Here is an 18,200-nt window from a genome sequence, read left to right on the forward strand (position 1 = left end):
AACGAAGGGCTTTGGCAGGTTGCATTCATTCAGTTGTATTTCAGTCCATCGTGGTTTAGAGTTTAAAAAAATAAGCTCTTTTTCTACATGGCACCGTATTGCGGTTCGATCTCGCTTCACATGCAGCGACATCGCAGGGAGACGTGATGCCTTCACCGTCTCATCTAGAGTCGTAATCTAGAGAACCGCGGCCAAATATTCATTTGGTAGCACTTATTTTGTTGTTGGACATTTTTATAAAGGGAAGAGTTGGCCCATAATATACGATTATTATCTTGTGTGCAGTTTCCCTTGGCATTGTTTTTTTTTTTTTTTTTTTTAATCAAATTTGCTTCACATCATGACAAAGTTCTTCTCAGACCAGAGAGGGAAGAGCGAGTCAAATCACTAGAATGTAAAAACTCTAAATCCTTGTGCTTTTTTGGACTTTCCGAACACCCTGTCTCGGATTAAATACTGCCTGTAAAAGTGATGGAGGCTATACCTGTGTTGTTGTGTCGCTAGATAGATATAAAGTGGAAATGTGCAGTGTTTAGCCTGTTAATTGATTCCTTTAAATGTGTTCTTCAAATGTTAAATGAATCATACGTAAAGGCTTCATTTAATGCTAATAGGCTTCTCCACACCTCTACAAAGAATGTTGTATAATAGCTGGAGTGAGCTGCACCAGCGTTAATTACTTGAGTGGGTTGGAGCACTCTGTTTCCATGCCTTACATTTCTCACCCATCACGTTTAAAAGAAAGCTGACTTCACCAGCAGTATGACTTTTTACAGCACTCATCAAGAGGCTACTGTTCACATGCTATCAAAGTCGTGATTACACATTTCTGGGCAGCCCCTGAACGCAGCACGGGGAACAACCCCCGCCCCTTATTACCGCCCCCTCTTCTGACGTCACGCCAACGGCTATTTGCATGAAGTGTTTTCTAGCTGCAGCTTGAAGTCGCCTGCAGAACGAGTCTCTCAGAGGGAAAGCGAGGGAAGAGACGCAGTCTGAATACGAGGAAGAGGAGGGGGGGTACTTGGATTTCACAGCAAAGGAGCAGCAAGTAAAACGAACTGAAAGCAGAGACAAGGTGTCGGATACCAAAAAACAAAGGGGCAAAAAAAAAAACACAGAGGAGATTCTGCTTCTTGCATAGGAAAATGGAGCTGCCCGCCGCGGGAGAGCACGTCTTTGCGGTGGAGAGCATCGAGAAGAAGCGCAGCAGAAAGGTTTGTCACAAGAGCACTGAAGGACATTTTCACACATATGCACATATGAGGTCTCTTCCTCTTCTTTCTGACTTGATGTTTTGTTTTCATTACGTGTGTTCTAACATGACGGTGCAATGCAGAGTGCGATTGATGCGTAAAGTAACGTTACGCTGATTTCCCGTTTCTCTCCCTTCACAGGGGAGGGTTGAGTATCTGGTCAAGTGGCGAGGATGGTCTCCAAAGTAAGTTAATTTCTCTAATATTTCCTCACAATGATAACACTCCTGCGTGTATCTGTCACTGTGTGAATCCGTGCGGGCGTGGGCGCGCAATTGGGCGGTTGCGCTTAAACGCTTCAGGCTTTGCCCTCGATGCTGGTTGTGGTTTTACAATGTATGCAATCCCCAGTGTGCCAATTAAAGAAGGCATGTCTAAACACCCGGTGTTTTTAGAAATACCAATATATCTGCAGTTGAGTGGAAGCTGAGCCGTTATGTCCCTGTCCCCCCCCCCCCCCCCCCCCCCTGCAGCCGTGCGTAAAAGTTACTCAAGAGTTATTACACGTGCATCCACAGGGAGTGCAAGTGTCTCAGCATGTTGTTTACACTTGTACATGCCTATAAATAAGCGTTACCACGATTCATAAGTCAGGGACTGTTTTGTGTCACTGTAGGGTTTGTTTTGCTGTAGAAGTGACATTTCTCCCTCAACCAAATAAATGGATTTGTCTGTCCACTCTCTGCACAGATACAACACGTGGGAACCAGAGGAAAACATCCTGGACCCGAGGCTGCTTGATGCATTCCAAGACAGGTAAATGAAGAGTCTGATAAACCCATCATTTAGAAAAAACACACACATAGAAAACTGCCTGTGACTCATCTACATGAATGAAGCAGAATCACATGTTTGTCATCAGGAACTACCACAAGTGACACAATCAGGATGTAACTTTCTACACAATAAACGGTGCACATATTCAGTGCCTTGGGGGGGTTTGGATTAGGATTAACATTAGTGTCACCAGAGGGGTCAGTTTAGGGGTAAACTAGAGTGTGGTGCTTTGCTGCTTCTGGTTTTTGTCACCTGATAGTTCTTTAAGTGTCAGCATCAGGTTATCACACTACCTGCAGTCCCACCAGATGCACCGGAGTGTCTTCAACAGGAAGTGTGACAGATGAACAAAGTCTTTGTGGATGGGATAAATGACAAAGCTAAAACACAAAAATTCTGGTTGACTATTTGTTAATTTCGAAACTCAAAGGGGGTTTCCTCCAGAGTTTCAGACTCGCACAGCTATTTTCAGAACCCCTACATAAATGTTTGGAAAAAATATGACAACTACATGAATTTGAATGATCTCACATGATTACTCGTTTGACCTATTGTTACATTGATGAGTTCAATTCAATTCCCGGGGGGCAATTCAAAGGCACACAGAGCAGTAAATTAACAACAGAGCAGGTAGACGAAACATTTTAACCTAAATATAAAGTGTCAATTTAAATACAGCTTAAAGCTTAAACTTAACTTCAAAATACAAAATATATATAAGTGGACAGTGATCGGACTAACAGATGTAAACAGATGTAACCATAACTATGTGCAGTAAACGAGAAATAAATATATATATACAGAGCTATGTGCAAGTAGGCAAATACTAAATGATAAGTTATTAAGGTGCACGGTGAATAATGGAACAACAGAACTAATATATACAATATAACTGTAAAGGTAAAAATGAGATAAATAAAGTGACCGTAGTGCAATGATGGATAAGAAACATCAGGAATAAAGTAACCAGAACTGTATGAATACTGAAATAGAAAGGATAGAATAAAGTGATGTAGTTGTAGTGAGTTGAAAAGGATCAGAACTTAATCTACTTATTGTCCCTCGTTGAAAAATACTTGATCTGTGTGATTACATTTTCAGTTGACATGTCATCCTCACTGTGTGTGTGTTGGACAGAGATGGTGAACCAACAATAAATAAAACACATTTTAAGTGGAGGGGGACTCTAAATGATGGTGCACATGTTGTTGTTTTAATCTGTTTATGGTAAAGTGGAAACTCAAGAGGAAATGAGGATTAAAGGAACAGTAACTTGTTTAAAAGCAGAGCTGCATACACCATCTAACATTTGAGCTTGAATGACTCGTGTGTTTTTTTCAGTAATGAACTCAGTGTTAGGCTACCATGGTGGAATTAGCCACTTGGCTAATTGCTAAATAGTCTGTTGAGTGACTGAGCAGCGAGCTCCATATGAAGGACAGTGTAATTGAATTTCTTCCAGGCATGGCATGTTAAACTGTCACTGGCTTTCCTCCCATAGCCTCCCTCAGCTTTTCGCTTACAGCAACCTTTCAGGGCGCAGGTCACACGTTAAAGCAAAACATCGACATCACTCTGTGTCTGTTTTTGCAATTACCTCTCCCTCTCTAAAGAGGAGAGATTTTATTGAAACTAATTGCGTGTCTCTCTGGGGAGCCAAATCGTCTGAATTCCAGGCTATGAAAATACACTGAGTCGTCATTGTAATTAGATGTGAGGGAGGAGGGTGGGGGAGGGGACTGACATCACTTCTGTCTGTGGTATTGAGTTACTGCCTTGGAGAAACATGCATGGAGACTCAGGAGAGCTATGGAAAGTCAGAAAATGAGTTGGCCTTTATCTTCTACTGTGGATATGAGACATTACATAAGTGTTATTTAAGACCCTCGGTTGAAGCCACTCTACCCTTTTCTTAGTAGAGTCCTCTCCAGTAGTTCAGCACAAGTGTGCTGAGGTATAAAGAAAGTCTATAGGTTACTGTGAAAAGACAGAAACAGTTGGTCTGAAAGTGTAACTCCAACCTGTAACAGGCTCAGTGTTGTCTAATTGAGCCTGAGGAGGACACCCGTGACGCTGTGTTGCCATGCAACGGCAACTCATCTCTGGGAGATGGTTTTACTGATTGGCTGCTGTTTTCCTCTCCAACAGGGAACGTCAAGAACAGCTGATGGGATATCGCAAGAGAGGACCAAAGCCCAAGCACCTCCTGGTTCAGGTGAGAAAGTGTCTCAGTGAATGAAATGATGACTTGCTGCAACGCTTAAAAATCCATTAAAATGCACAAATTATCTTTCAAATACCAAGAAGGGATGTATGCTTTTATAAATATAACCAAAGAAACTAATGTGATTTAATATTACCCAAATGGAAAAGACAGCAACATGCTGCATGGTTGTATTTGTTCCATTTGTGGAAGAGGACATCTGGACATTAAAAACCAAAAACTTTGCCTCAAAAATGATAAGTAACTTTGATTTTTTTTAAGCACTATTGACAAGATATGGCATTTCTGGTATAGAGAAGATTTGTAGAATCAACTAATCCACTTCCATAACGTTATTGGATTCATATAAGAGAGATTTTTATAACATAGTTCAGATATCCTTATTTCTAAACACACTTTCCTATGATGAAACTCTAAAGCATCATTTGTTAAAACTCCTTGACTGACAAACATGCCTTTAACTCAATACATCAGTGTGTAATGCAGGCTTCCTGTTGTGAATTTAAAGCTCCTGGGGGTTATCTTCTCATAATTATAAGACTCCCTCCATCAGAGCCACACAATGAAGTATGCTCATTATAAAACATTTAAGTAGACGAGAGAGGATAACTGATCTTTATGTGTAAAATCAGTTGTTGGCATGCTTTAGATGAAACAGTTGACACATATACTATTATCGCTGTTTAATGTTATAGTGACCACCTGTCTGACCTAACAGTTGTATCTGAATGACTGTGAATTGTACATTAAGCACATCAATCAGCCGTCCAAAAGGGCCGTGAGGAGCCCCTCAGGGGAGAGTTTTTGTTCCTCTCAGGAGGGTGTTGGTGGTAACACATGGGATAAAGTCAATGACGGGACACCGAGCAGCCAGTGACATTCCTCTGAGCTGAGGTCACAGCCACAGGAGACACTTTGAAATGTCACTCTGACGGCCAAGGCCGGTGGCTGAAAGAGATGCACAGGAGCTGTAGGAGGGCTGTGTGAACATGGACGAGGGGCCCCTGAAATAAACTGTGTTGCACATCGGGGGCCTCAGAAGAGCCTCTTCACACATTCCAGGCACAGTGAACCACAGCCTGATACAGACACATGTATAGATGCTGTAGACGGTTGTAGCATTAATCAGAGTCCTTCTGTGAGGGACTTCTGTAAAAACTATTCTTCATTTGAATCCTTGGAGCTGTATATATTTGTAGTGCTCTATTAATAACACAAATCACTGATTTTTCTCCACAGGTCCCATCCTTTGCACGGAGATCCAGTATTTTGGCAGACCTCCACGGGGCGACCCTGGACGATGACAGCTGTAAGAAGACCGGCCCCATCCAGATGCTCCGCCCACAGAGTCAGCAATACCAGCTGAACAGCAAGAAGCACCACCAGTACCAGCCGCTGTGTCGGGAGCGCGAGGCCGAGCAGCAGCAGCAGGCCACCGGGAAGAAGTTCTACTATCAGCTCAACAGCAAGAAGCACCACCACTACCAGCCGGACCTCAAGGTGCACGAGCCCATGTTCGCTAAACCCAAAGAGGTGAAAGCTCCGGAGCTGGCTAACAAGGGGTACAACCTTCCCCCAGTGTTGCAGCAGAAGTGGGTGCGGGACAAAGACTCAGGCTGCCTCACCAAAGTCAAGGATATCACCATGGAGCTGAAGAAGCTTCCAGCGGACCTGAATGGAGAGCCAGAGAGGGTCAAACCTAAAGAGGACGCTGTAACACAGTCGAACGGGGTCAGCAGCAGCAAGCTGAAGATTGTGAAAAACAAAAACAAGAACGGGCGGATCGTGATAGTCATGAGTAAGTACATGGAGAACGGGATGAAGGCGACCAAGATTAAAAACGGGGATTCAGGGAGCGCTGAGAAACACCTGCAGAGAACCGACAGCAGCGCGGAGGAGCATCTGGAGAAGATGAGACTCGTCAAGAAGCTCGGCCTCATGAACGGATTTGCAAAAAAGCTCAAAGACAAATCGACCGTTCTCACTTCTGGATTCAGCCGAGATCGCCCCCGGGAGAAAGAGCAGTCCCCAAAAACTGAGCCGACTGTGACGGAACGGGATAAACATGTCGAGGTCAGGGGTCAGGGGCAGCTTCCGAAGGATCAGCCTTTACAATTGACAACCAAATCTAATCTGCTCCCCCTGCCTCTGGACGGGGGAGTTCCCCCCTCAGCGGATATACAAGGAAGCCAAGGTAGATTTCAGGGACTGAAGCGGCACTTTTCTGACTCTGACTCTGAGGAGCACGGGAGCAGTAAAAGGTTTTTCAGCACCAGGAGTATCAGCACACCTCACCCGGTATCTTCTCCTGCCCGGAGTGTCAGCGTGGACCAAAACGGACACCAGAGTCCCATTGGACTGCCAGTCTGTGAGTACACGGACCAGGAGGAGCCTATGGACTTGAGCATTGTAAAGTCCAGGCATTGCCCGACTCGGGCTGAGACACACAAGCAGACTGAAACTGTTACACACACTGAAACTTCTACACGGGAAGAAACAGACACACAAGCCATGACACATGTGGCACAGACAGAAACTGAGCATCAAACTGAAACAGAAAATGCTACAGGAGAAGAAAAGGTCAACTTGTTGTCTGTGACTCACCATGAAAAGAAAACAGACGATTCTTTTCCCTCTTTCAAGCCGTTCCTGGGAAATATAGTGATCACTGACATCACTACAAACTGCCTCACAGTCACCTTTAAGGAATACATCGCTGTGTAACTGGACTGGGTAAACTGTGTAACTGTATAAATGTAAATGAGATATATTTGTATTTTCAGATGATTGAATGTACAAATGGAACCTTGATGTTTTCTTTTCTATAGTTTGGATTTAAAAAAAAAAAAGATCCTCTATTGCGTTATTTGCAGCTCTACCTGTTGCTATTTCTGGAGATTTTAATTACATGCAGTATCTAATTACAGCTTAGTTTAAAAAATACTAATTAGGTCAAATAAATGCCAGAACTTCTATTGGAGATGCACTTAATCCTTTTCCTTTTCTATGGATGTAATTTGATTGTACACTCAACTGTCTGCATCTCAGATAATGTTCAACAAATAGGCTTTATGGAGAGTTTTGTATGAAAGACAAATTATATTGAAACATGGTAAATTACACTGTGTATGTCAGTGTGTGTGTGTGTGTGTGTGTGTGTGCGTGAATGGGTTTGTTTGTGTGTGCGAGCACGAGTGTGTGAGAACAGATGGACAAGATTTCATCAAGGGTGATTGCTGCTGGGACAGATTGTGCCATTAGGCATGCTTAAACATGCGGATAAAGAAAAATGAAGCGCCTCTCTGTCACTCTCAATGTGATCTGCATTGTTAAAAAAAGAGAAAATGTTCTGATTTGTGAATGAAAGATTGTTTTATGGTTAAAGTTTGATGTCTGCTCTGACTGGAGAAAAGGTGTTTTTGAGTCATGCTACTTAGCAGCTGATCCTGAGCACAAGTGAACTCTGTTCTAACAGTCAAACTACAACCTTGTGACTTTATTCTAAGTTTTGACACCATGCAGTGACTAAACTTTATGTTTCCCATAGTATTGTAACACTGCAAGTTGAGCTGTGTGTCCTAACAGGTCTGTTCCAACAATTGGGGGCTTCAGGATTCAGAATTTCATGTTTCTATTCTCTGGCGTCTTGACATGTTTGCCATCACGCAAGGAATTGAGTTTTGCTTGTAATTGTCACATTTTGAGTCACTTAAAGGTACAAAAAGCACAAATTCTTGTCATAAACAGATCTGTACCCTTGTTACATACTAATCAGTTCTCTTTTAGTTAGAAACCCCCTCCCAACACTCTGTGATCCAAGCTGCGTTTAACTGCTCTGTGAGATCAGATGCACTTTTCATGTTTTTGTGTGCAGACCTGAAAGAAATGAAGGCTTTCAATGATACGTTTTGGAATAATAAACATATTTGCTAGTGTTTAATGGACTTGTGTGGTGTGCTTTTCTTTTTCTACTGACATGTTCTTACACATAAAAAAAAAAAATCGTACTGTTCTCATCATGTGACCTTGGCCTTGAGAATCACGTTTTAACAAGGCCACAATTGTGCTTTTTAAAACCGCAAACTGTTGCTATTTGTGAACCTGTACATGGCTCTAGGCTATTTCTGAGTGTGTGTGTGGTTGTGTGTGTGGTTGTGTGTGTGTGTAGACAGCGGGCTGTGTGGATTCCTACAAAGCCTACATGTTTAAAGATGGACTCTTATTTGCCTCATTCTGTTGCTACTGCAGAGCTAAGGCATGGAGAGGAAAACATTTTCATTCTTTTTAAAGATTCACAACAAATTCAAAGTTTATAAATGGCATGTTGCTGTTAAATTCTACAATAAGAAGACTGTGTCAATTGGAACAGCTGGTCGTTTTGACAAGAGGCCATAGGCTATGAAAAAAAAAGCCTGTTTTTGATTAGAGAAAGAGAAAGAGAATGTGGAGATGATTGTCGTTAAATTAGACGCTTCATCATCAACTCTCTTAACCCGCACAGTTTTGGAAGACGATATCTTAGTAAGTCTTTCAAAGCTCATAACTTTGACCTGAACAGCTGTCCATGTCAGATGTGTGTTGGATATATTCTGCTGTCATGCTGAGAGAGACACAGCGGGGATTCAACCTGCAGGTTCAGCTTTAACGTGTGATTGTGTAGCCTATGAGCCGCTGTTTCTCAGAAGAAATTGAGGGCGTTCAAAATGAAAAACTGTGCAAAGGAGCAGCTTTATTTTACAATGATTGTAAACGTGAGGGCTAATGAATGATATCCGCCTTTTCCGACGCTGTGAACGCATCACGTATGGAATCCGACGCCGGGGAAGCAGCTCTCGTCCATTTCCTCGGTTGCAGCAGCCTGCCAATAAAAAACCCGCTTTTCTGCTCTCGTTAATGTGAGCAACGACAAAGAAAATGGCTGTCCTCCCTGCTCTCCATCCACTTTCTGTTCACTCTGTGTCTCTGAGAAACGCCTCGCAGCTGCTGCAGCAGCCGACAAATAACTGCAACAAGGTTTCACCAGAGAAGCTGCAGCGCGGAAATTCCCCCGCAGGATTTACTCCACGTCACTCCCTGCAAGTCTCAGATGACTTGTTTTTCTTCCCGTGTTATTAAAAAATAACAAGCAACGCTCCGACACAGTGGGGTTTTTTTTTTCGATAGGCCAAAATAAAAGAAGTAGCCTTGGCTTGTGTTTACAACAACAGCGTCTTCATGATGATGATCCACCCTCCTCTTCTCCTCATCCTCCTGCCTCCCGCCTGCTCCTACAGAATTTCTGCATGCATGACTGAGTTAGGCCCGCAGCCTAAATGATCTCTACATGTGCAATAGATTTCCAAACAGCAGATTTACACAGGAAGTGGTAGAGACATAAAGATTGATCCCCTCTATTTGGTGCTGGTGGAGGGCTTCACAGATTTCTAAATCAAGCATTTGACTTGCCTATAAACAGAGGCTTAAACAGTTACAACCAGAAAAAACATGCGTTCAATGCCTTGTTAATAAAGAGCACTTACCCATTCCTTCAATTTCACTCTCAATAAATGGTCAGAAGAGCCTACACAGAAATGTCAGCTCAGCTGTATTAACCAGATAAATAAGAAGAATCTCCATCATCAACCCTGAACATGCATTTCACACTCATCTTCTTGCTTTGTCTCCAGATCTTTGCATTATAACAAACACACTCTTTTGCTCTGTAAATGTGCAGCCTCGTGAATAACTCGGTGATAAATTAAAAACAGGAAAGCAGTTTGGACGCATTATGTCAGATTGTGAATGTTTAATTGAAAGTGACCAACCAACAGGTATCTCAACCCCACAACCAAATGTTCTTGCAGATTCTTGAATGTTTAAGTGAGATGTAAAATGCTGTTATCTCAGCAGTGAAGTGTTGCTTCTTCACCTTCTTTACCTTTAATTCTACATTTTTTTTACACATCTATAGGCCAACTCGCTTTTATTGTTGTTTTTTTCTGGAGGAAAACTCCAACTTGGAAGATTAATTCTTGTGTAGAAAGCAGGATGTGAGCAATCATTCCGGTGTGGAGTAAAATATCCAGTTGAATGTAGGGAGTCTATATTTTGGGGTGCTGGCTCTTCCGTTTGGAAATGCTTCAGAGCAACAGACAAACCGTGCAGCGCTCAAACTGAGCACATCAAAACAGAAATTAAAATAAAGACAGATGTTGGTGTGATGTAAAACTCAGACCTGTGTGCGCTTCAGTATTGAAGACAACCTGTCTGCACATGCTGATGTTCATCCTCTTTGTATTATAGCCTGTGTTTCTAATGCTTTTGAAAGAGAGTTACTCTGAGGATTTGCTGCCAACCTGGTCATTAAATTAGCAAAGAACATTTTGAGTTTAAGGAAACTCTTCCGTGTGAACCCGAATGCAAAATAATGAAGAAAACAAACAAATTGTGTGTTTATAACCTGTGAATCTGACGTGTCCTCAACTCTCCATTCATTTTTTTAAAAAGATTTTTATCTTTAAGATTTGTTATCTTTTTTATCTAAGGAAGCATCATTAATGTCTGTTTAGTTTGATTCACATAACGTTCGGCACGACTTTTTCGATTTATCGTCGCACCTGTCTCAACAAAATATCTGATCTAAAGGGGACGAATAACACAAACTGATTCTGTCTTTGTCCGTCCATATACATGTAAGTGAGATATCAGCGTCTTTATGGCGTGACGATGGGTTTCAGGTTAATACAGGAATCCACGTCTTGCCCGGATACAAGCCAACCAATAGTGTTTAAACGGCGGAGGCGCTGCTGCACTGCAGACGCGCCGAGACCAATCGCATCCAGAGTTTGAGGCGCGCCTGTTTTTCCCTTTCTGTCTGTACAGTGCGTTTTAGCAGCGCAGAAAACGACATGGACAGGAAAAAGGATTGTAATGAGAAACTAGATCATTTAAGACCGACGGCGTCCTTCACATGGAAAACACGTCACCCTGAAAAGACTCAATTAAAGGATTCTGGATCTTTATCGAATGTGGACACCTTCCAAAAACTAAAATTGTTTTTTGGTGGAATCACTCTTTTCCATGACCTTCCCTTCCGCTAATTAAGTACAGTAGTTAATGGGTTTTTTTTTTTGCTGACATCCTCAGTTTGGCTATATTGTGAGGGCTTTACGCATAAAACAGCAAAGAGTGTGACACCGTCCTCCTCTTCATTCTGAAAGATTTTATAAACTGCCGCTTTTCCGTAAATGTAGGCTATTTGTTTATTTATTAATTTTCATTGATTAGAAATAAAAACATTGATAAAATATAGCCTAGGTTGAATTCTAGTTTTGGCGTCAGCGTATTTGTGCCATTGACTCAATCCAATTAATCAACTCTGCATCTGACTAACTTTCACCAGGCTATGAGCTATAAGGACAATATTGTGTTGTAGGTGAATAGAAATATGTCAGTGATCAGTGTAGTCTATATCACTGACCCTTCATTGTCACATCAGAGTTTTTGGTTTTGTTATTATAGGCCTAATTCCGATGCTGTGGGCTCGAGTGATAAATGAACACGTAGGCCCTGAAGCTCCACTTCCTCAAGTTTCTCGGTATGAGTCATTTTAGGAAGGTCAACGTTGATAATATTTTAGGTGTATAATCACCATCTCTAGTTTCATGGCTAAAGTTTTGTCGTTTGGGCCTACTGAAAAAAGACGAAAAAATATTGTATGATCGTGACGACATGATGATTTCAGAAATAAAAGGCTGTATGCTCTGTAAGTGACTGTGTCTAACATGATGTCGCAGTTTGTCTTTTAGAAATCTAAAAAAAAAAAATGAAAGTAGGCCTATGATATTTAAAGAGACAGATTTCAAACGTTGATCTTTCATGGCTTGATTTTGTTTATTAATCCAACTACTGCGTTATTTATAGGCCTACTGAGTTTATATTTTTTTCCCACCTGAATATCGATTCATAAAATTTAAATTATACGACACTCGCTTCCAGAAGACTGAGAACAATCAAAAATAAAAACATGTTTATATTGGGAGGGAAATTCGCATTATGCTGTTTCCTTCCGTTTTATTCAAATCAAGTAGATGGATAAAAAAAAAAAAAAAGATTCCAGGTTAAACGAAGATTGGCAATTTATTTTTTCAAAGACAACTAACAGTCTACCATTTGTTAATTATTTTGAAAAACTAATAAGGCAAAACATATATTTAATAGTGTTGATTCTTCCCATGCAACGAAATTATTATAAGGGCTATTATTGTTATGTTATTATTATTATTGGTTTTCATTCAAAGTATGCCTCAATATAATTAGGCCTACTTGTTTTATTCATGTAGGCTTTTTCTTTCTTCTAAAAAGTATTTAGGCTCCTGCCTGCAGACGGGACTGCAGATCTGATCCATTTATTATTTGAGATCATTCTCTGGCTCTCTTTCTGAGCTCGTCGTGGTTTAAAAGAACTGGACCACGGGAGCCAGAACTATTTAGTTGTTTTAGACATCACCTGTTTTGTCATCTCTACAGAGAGGGAAGTGGAAGCTTATTATTATGACACATTTCCTGACCGCTGGTGTCGATGTGTGCACTTGATGTCATTTTTGCTTTTCTTTTTTTGCTATGACCAAATAATTACCACAATAAAGGCTATTAATAAATATTAGGCCATAGCCTAAATGTAAATGTAAAGCCAGAGGCGGGTATGTTTTGAACTACAATCAGTAGCCTAAGATTGGTAACAAATGTATAAGTTTGTCTTAAAACGTGACTTGAAAGTAAAGGCCTAAACCCGACAAAGCCCGTTTAGATTGACGACAAGAAAACTAAAGTGTAGGCCAGTGGTTTCGCCTGACAGAATAAAACGCGAAATGATCCTCCACGCTTGACCCGAAAGAGCAGGAACAAACGAAATAAATGCAGGCAGGCGAAATTGTAACGTAGACTATTATGTGTGTTTGGGAATAGTAAGCCGCTAATGGAGTTAACACCTTTGGTAGAAAGACGCGTCGCTGGATAGACAAGCGAAAAACGAAGTCTCATATAGCCTTCGCTGTAGCACTGTTATTTCCTGGTTTCATTATTTGCTTGACGACATTGACGCAGTACTTATAGCTACAGCCTTGTGACAACACGTGCATTTTGAATATCTCGTTAAAATTGCGCGAAATAATTCACACTCCGCGGCGGGGGACAAAAAAAGCAGCCACTGTCTCCCCTTCCTTTCCGAAAGAATCCACACACAGGCACACAAGCTCCTCCCCCTCACTTAGCAACCCCAGCACGTAGCAACGGCCGGGGCCAATGGGCGTTCTCCTAGAGTGTTCCACCGACTGCGGTTCCTTAGCAACGGTGTAAAAAAAAAAAAAAATTGCGCTGACGTCCATTCTGTTCGGAGTATTATGGTCTGTCGGGAATTCAGAGTGGAGAAAAATATCTGCTCGGCTAGCGTTAGCTGTGCAGCAAGCTAACGGGAGGTCGTTAGTGGAGTAAACATGGAGCTGTCTGCTGTCGGGGAGAGGGTGTTCGCAGCCGAGTCTATCATCAAACGGAGGATAAGGAAGGTAGTGCCCCCTTTTCTCACAGGGTGTTTCATATAATGCACTAATGTCGCTTTACTGCTGCACAGAGAGCTAATGATGTAATGTTTGTTTCTGCACATGCAGGGTCGGATTGAATACCTTGTAAAATGGAAGGGCTGGTCTCCTAAGTAAGTGCTGCTACAGTGTGTCTCTGCATGTTTTTCTGCACAGTCTGTACTGTTAGCTCGTCAAAGCTACAGCCACATTAAAACGATGGAGATTTTAGCTGTAATGCTAACGCTACAGTGTGAGTCTGCAGCTTGTGTCTTCAGTCTTCTTCTTTAACATTACAGATACAGCACTTGGGAACCAGAGGAAAACATTCTGGACTCCCGCCTGTTCGTCGCGTTTGAGCAGAGGTAAGATATATCTGGGCTGGATCTAGTGAATGTCAACATGCACAATAATAAATATATGGTGTCCTCGGTGCACTTTGCTCCCATGACACTGGAAATGGGTGTCACCGTATTTTCTTGTTGTTTTTTTTTTTTGCACAGAGAGCGTGAAAGGGAGCTCTATGGGCCAAAAAAGAGAGGACCGAAACCCAAGACATTTCTGCTCAAGGTAAATGTTGCAGCGTTGTCACATGTTCATACCTGTTGCATGCCTTTTCTGCTCTCTTAAATAAGTTCTAAAAAAAAAATAACTTTACAGGTGCTGTTTTCCCTCAATGCACAGGTCACTGTTTTGATGCTAATTGTGCACATTCAAAAGAGCGCATCGATGAATGGCTGTGTTCTCAGTTTGTGGATTAGCTAATGGGGAACTGTTGACATACCGTGACAGGTTTAAATGCCTTTAACAAACAGTCATTAAATCCTGTTGTACTCATTAAGTGAAAGTGTATTTATTTATCTTGAATTATAATTAGCTTGATCTCAGGAAGACAAAGATTTCTGTGTGAAGTGAATGAAATCTGTTAAATCGAGCTTCATAGTCTGATGCTGTTAGCAAGACATTTCAGCTTTTCAGGACAACGAACCGTGAAAATTGCTTCATGGCGGACAGCTCCTCTTGAACTTAATACCAGAATCTCATTGACATGGCTGTTGCTAAAACAATGTTGTGGAATTTCCCCAGATAATTTCTGTGGCCTGACAGGAAACGTTTGCATGCTCAGCAACAAAAATGCTGCCTTTAATTTTTTTTCTCACACACCATACATTATGTGCCCAATGCAAGGCATGGATGTGCAGTGTTTAAATATCAACAGGTCCTTTTTTTTTTTTTAGCTCTGACATTTTGACATATGGTTGTATGGAAAGCACACATTTGAATGAATAAATTAAAATAATGCTTTAACTCCATTAAGCTTTTTTGGGTTCCTGGTATTTTGCATGCTGACTCGCTGTCACACTGTTATTGCTGTCTTACTATGACAATTTCAAATGTGTTCTATTAAAAAAAGGCCTTATTGTAGTTGTCTAAAAACAGAAGAATTAAAAAAAAAAAAGTTATTTTATTGTTCAGTTTTTAAAAAATCATACTTTCTGACTTGTGTTAGGCCCAGGCTAAAGTTAAAGCCAAGTCCTATGAGTTCAGGAGTGACGCAGTGCGAGGGATGCACATCACCTACCCAACCCCAGAGCTGATAGTCACCCCCAGAGCCAGAGAGGGTCTGAGGGCCGTTGTTCCTACCATCTTCCCTCCCAGCACTGTCAACCGTGGGGAAAGTGTTCGTCACCGACCGCCAGAACTTAGCATCCGCGAGTACCAGCAGCCCTTCCTTCAGCAAACCAGCTCAGACGGACTCCTCCATGCACCTAAAAAAAGAGGCCCGAAGCCTAAGCCCCGCTTCAAGGACATCAGCTGCAGACCTTTGGCCCCCGAGCCACACAGGGGGAGAGCAGAGGAGCAGCTGGGCCAGTACAAGGTGCCAAAATACCAGGGGGTGGAGGAGATGAGGGTGGTCAGAGTCGCCCATAGACATCCAGAAAGTCATAAACACCACCATCACCACCACCATCACCACACACACAACATAGGAGCCTCCGGTGGAGGTTCCCACAAGCAGTTTTACTCCGACCGCAGCCTGCATCCACACAGAGTGGACATGAACACACACGGGACTAAGGACAGCTCCAGCTACCTGGCTCCTGCACACTTCAAGCACCGGTCCAAAATGAGCCAGAGCCCGAGTCGCCCACTGGAGCTCCCACAGATGGAGAAGCCCTACTTCTTAGACAGGCCGTCTCCCACCAGGCTCGACGACCAAGTAGATGAGGTGACGTGGAAGCCCTCCCTCGGTAATGTGGAGAAGGTTCTGGTGACCGACGTGACCACCAACTTCCTGACTGTCACTATCAAAGAGAGCAGCACGTCCAAAGGCTTCTTCAAAGACAAAAGATGATCGCTGGAATGAATTTTCTCTAAGCTTCGCTTCGCTTTCTCTGATCTGCATCAGAATCATTCAAAGTTTATACAGAGTGTGATCATTAGGCAAAGCTGTTTTGTATGAAATGTATAAAAGCTAAATATGTTATGTGCATCTGTATATATTATAAAGTGGGACGTCTGTTTATTGTATTGACCAAATCAAACATTTCACATTTTGCATTGGTTGAACATGAATGGGTTGCACGTTTTCTTTACAGCACTTAGCTACTTTGTGTACAGAGCTTGTGAATTTAACTATTTTTTCAACTGCAACTAACTAGAATGTATTTTTGTCACTCAGATCTCTTCCAGCCTGCGCTCATCATGCTAAGAGTATGTGTGAAGTGAGGCCAGGCTTGAATATGAAATTCAATCTGTGTGTTGAATATTTATCTATAAATTGAACCTATTAGACTGAAGAGACCCTGTTTAATTATAGAATGATTATTTAAAGAATGGACTCAAGCACTTTGAATTGAAAAGTATTATGAAGGAGTAATCCATTTGGGTTGCTGCGTTCAAAGACCGAGTTGGACTCCTGAGTTTGTTGCGTCTTTAACATTTCTCAAGATAAGAATGAATGAATGAATAAATAAATTCATCATGGATACCGTGTTGGGATAACTCTAGCATTCACCATTAACATAGTAGGCTATATTTTACATTTTCATAAAAAAAGTTCGCTCTAATAAATGGAGTTGGTGTCAAATAGCTTTGTAGCTTTGTTGAAATAAATCCTTTGAATATTCTCATTTTGTGTCTATTTGTGTGAAGTGTTTAATCATCAGTCTTTTTCATCGGTCTGCTGTGGGCCTTTTAAAATGAAGACAGCAGCTGAGCCCACCAATCACTTCAATAGAGATTTCGATTTTTTTTCATGCAAAACGTGTTATGCAGTAATGAAGGCCTCAAAGCCAACCCATAATGTCAGGGAGATTTAGGTTTTTTCGTGTTGTCCCTGGCTTTTCATAAAAACGCGGGGGTCTTATTTACAACAGGCTTCCTTTAATCTTCCACTGAAGATGATATTCACTGTGATAACGGTATATGAGTTAAGCCTACAGGCCCCGGGCTATATGACCATAGTCCGCTCATTTAGCAGACAGAGGCTATAGGCCCACTTTTATTTCTATTTCATTCATGTCAGTAAAAAAAGGGATCTTCTTCTTTCTCTCTTTAGGCCTAGAATAAAGTCCGCTGGGCCAGTTCAGAATATGCTGTGGTATTTTATTTAATGCAGTCTATGGCGTCCTAAATGCCGCTGTTTAAAATAAGTAATGAGATGTGATAATTACAACAGAAAAACACCGAGGCTACTCATTCTCTAGGCCTTCTTTTACCTTTTTTATTTAACTCCTTCTAAATAAGCGTCACTTCTCCTTTAGCATTAACGCATAGGCCTATAACATTGTCTTTGTATAATACATAGGCATATCCTAATAAAGTGTAGATCTTGTACCTGCTCTTCTGTAAAGTGCCTTGCGATAGAATTTGTTCTGAATGTGCGCTTTACAAATAAAGATTGATGGTTTGATTTAACAGCATTGTTCCAGATCGGCTTTCATTTCAGATTGCGTTCATTCGAGTTTCCCCCCCCCCCCCCCATCGGGTCTTTTAAAAGGTCTGCTTCCCTCACTATGCAGTGTAAGTGACTCTTATTATTACCCCCCTGCATCTATGACAGTTTTACCTTTGGGATAATGTTGTAGTAGCAGTCTATCTTACATGCCTTTGAACTCTTTATTGTGCAGATATTCAAACCGACCTAATCGAAATAAAATGTCCATATGGGCTTTTGATCACACAGCAGCTCCTGGCCTTCAACCAATCAAAAATAAAGAAACAAAAAAACCTTCTATCTTATAATCGCTAAAGGGTGAACGCACGAAGTCATTTTCTATCTGCTAGGCCTAATGACATAAGGAGCAAACAATTCTCTGGTGGCTACAGCTTGGCTAACTCAGGAAGAAAAACTGAAAGAAAGAATATTGCCTACTGAAGGAAAAA

At 41.6% G+C, this 18,200-nt stretch overlaps 2 protein-coding genes across 2 annotated transcripts; both read left to right on the top strand.

The window, feature by feature from the left end:
* The first annotated feature begins 925 nt into the window (after positions 1 to 925).
* On the top strand, positions 926 to 8,197 carry LOC132981216 (E3 SUMO-protein ligase CBX4-like). Its single transcript, XM_061047435.1, has 5 exons — positions 926 to 1,217; positions 1,398 to 1,441; positions 1,947 to 2,012; positions 4,182 to 4,248; positions 5,497 to 8,197. The coding sequence occupies exons 1-5, from the start codon at positions 1,149 to 1,151 to the stop codon at positions 6,979 to 6,981; spliced, it is 1,731 nt and encodes a 576-aa protein (XP_060903418.1). The 5' UTR covers positions 926 to 1,148; the 3' UTR covers positions 6,982 to 8,197.
* Positions 8,198 to 13,627: 5,430 nt separating this feature from the next.
* cbx8b (chromobox homolog 8b) lies at positions 13,628 to 16,945 on the top strand. The gene is made up of 5 exons (XM_061047438.1): positions 13,628 to 13,799; positions 13,902 to 13,945; positions 14,111 to 14,176; positions 14,315 to 14,381; positions 15,322 to 16,945. The coding sequence occupies exons 1-5, from the start codon at positions 13,731 to 13,733 to the stop codon at positions 16,165 to 16,167; spliced, it is 1,092 nt and encodes a 363-aa protein (XP_060903421.1). The 5' UTR covers positions 13,628 to 13,730; the 3' UTR covers positions 16,168 to 16,945.
* The last annotated feature ends 1,255 nt before the right edge of the window (positions 16,946 to 18,200 follow it).

Source organism: Labrus mixtus, chromosome 2 (assembly GCF_963584025.1).
Source record: "Labrus mixtus chromosome 2, fLabMix1.1, whole genome shotgun sequence".
NCBI lineage: Eukaryota > Metazoa > Chordata > Actinopteri > Labriformes > Labridae > Labrus > Labrus mixtus.

What these genes read in the sequence shown, in the direction of transcription:
- LOC132981216 (XM_061047435.1), top strand. Translation starts at nt 1,149, where the DNA reads ATGGAGCTGCCCGCCGCGGGAGAGCACGTCTTTGCGGTGGAGAGCATC. An exon ending in AGAAGAAGCGCAGCAGAAAG is followed by an intron (nt 1,218 to 1,397) that starts GTTTGTCACAAG and finishes CTCCCTTCACAG; the next exon opens with GGGAGGGTTGAGTATCTGGT. An exon ending in TGGCGAGGATGGTCTCCAAA is followed by an intron (nt 1,442 to 1,946) that starts GTAAGTTAATTT and finishes CTCTCTGCACAG; the next exon opens with ATACAACACGTGGGAACCAG.
- cbx8b (XM_061047438.1), top strand. Translation starts at nt 13,731, where the DNA reads ATGGAGCTGTCTGCTGTCGGGGAGAGGGTGTTCGCAGCCGAGTCTATC. An exon ending in TCAAACGGAGGATAAGGAAG is followed by an intron (nt 13,800 to 13,901) that starts GTAGTGCCCCCT and finishes CTGCACATGCAG; the next exon opens with GGTCGGATTGAATACCTTGT. An exon ending in TGGAAGGGCTGGTCTCCTAA is followed by an intron (nt 13,946 to 14,110) that starts GTAAGTGCTGCT and finishes TTAACATTACAG; the next exon opens with ATACAGCACTTGGGAACCAG.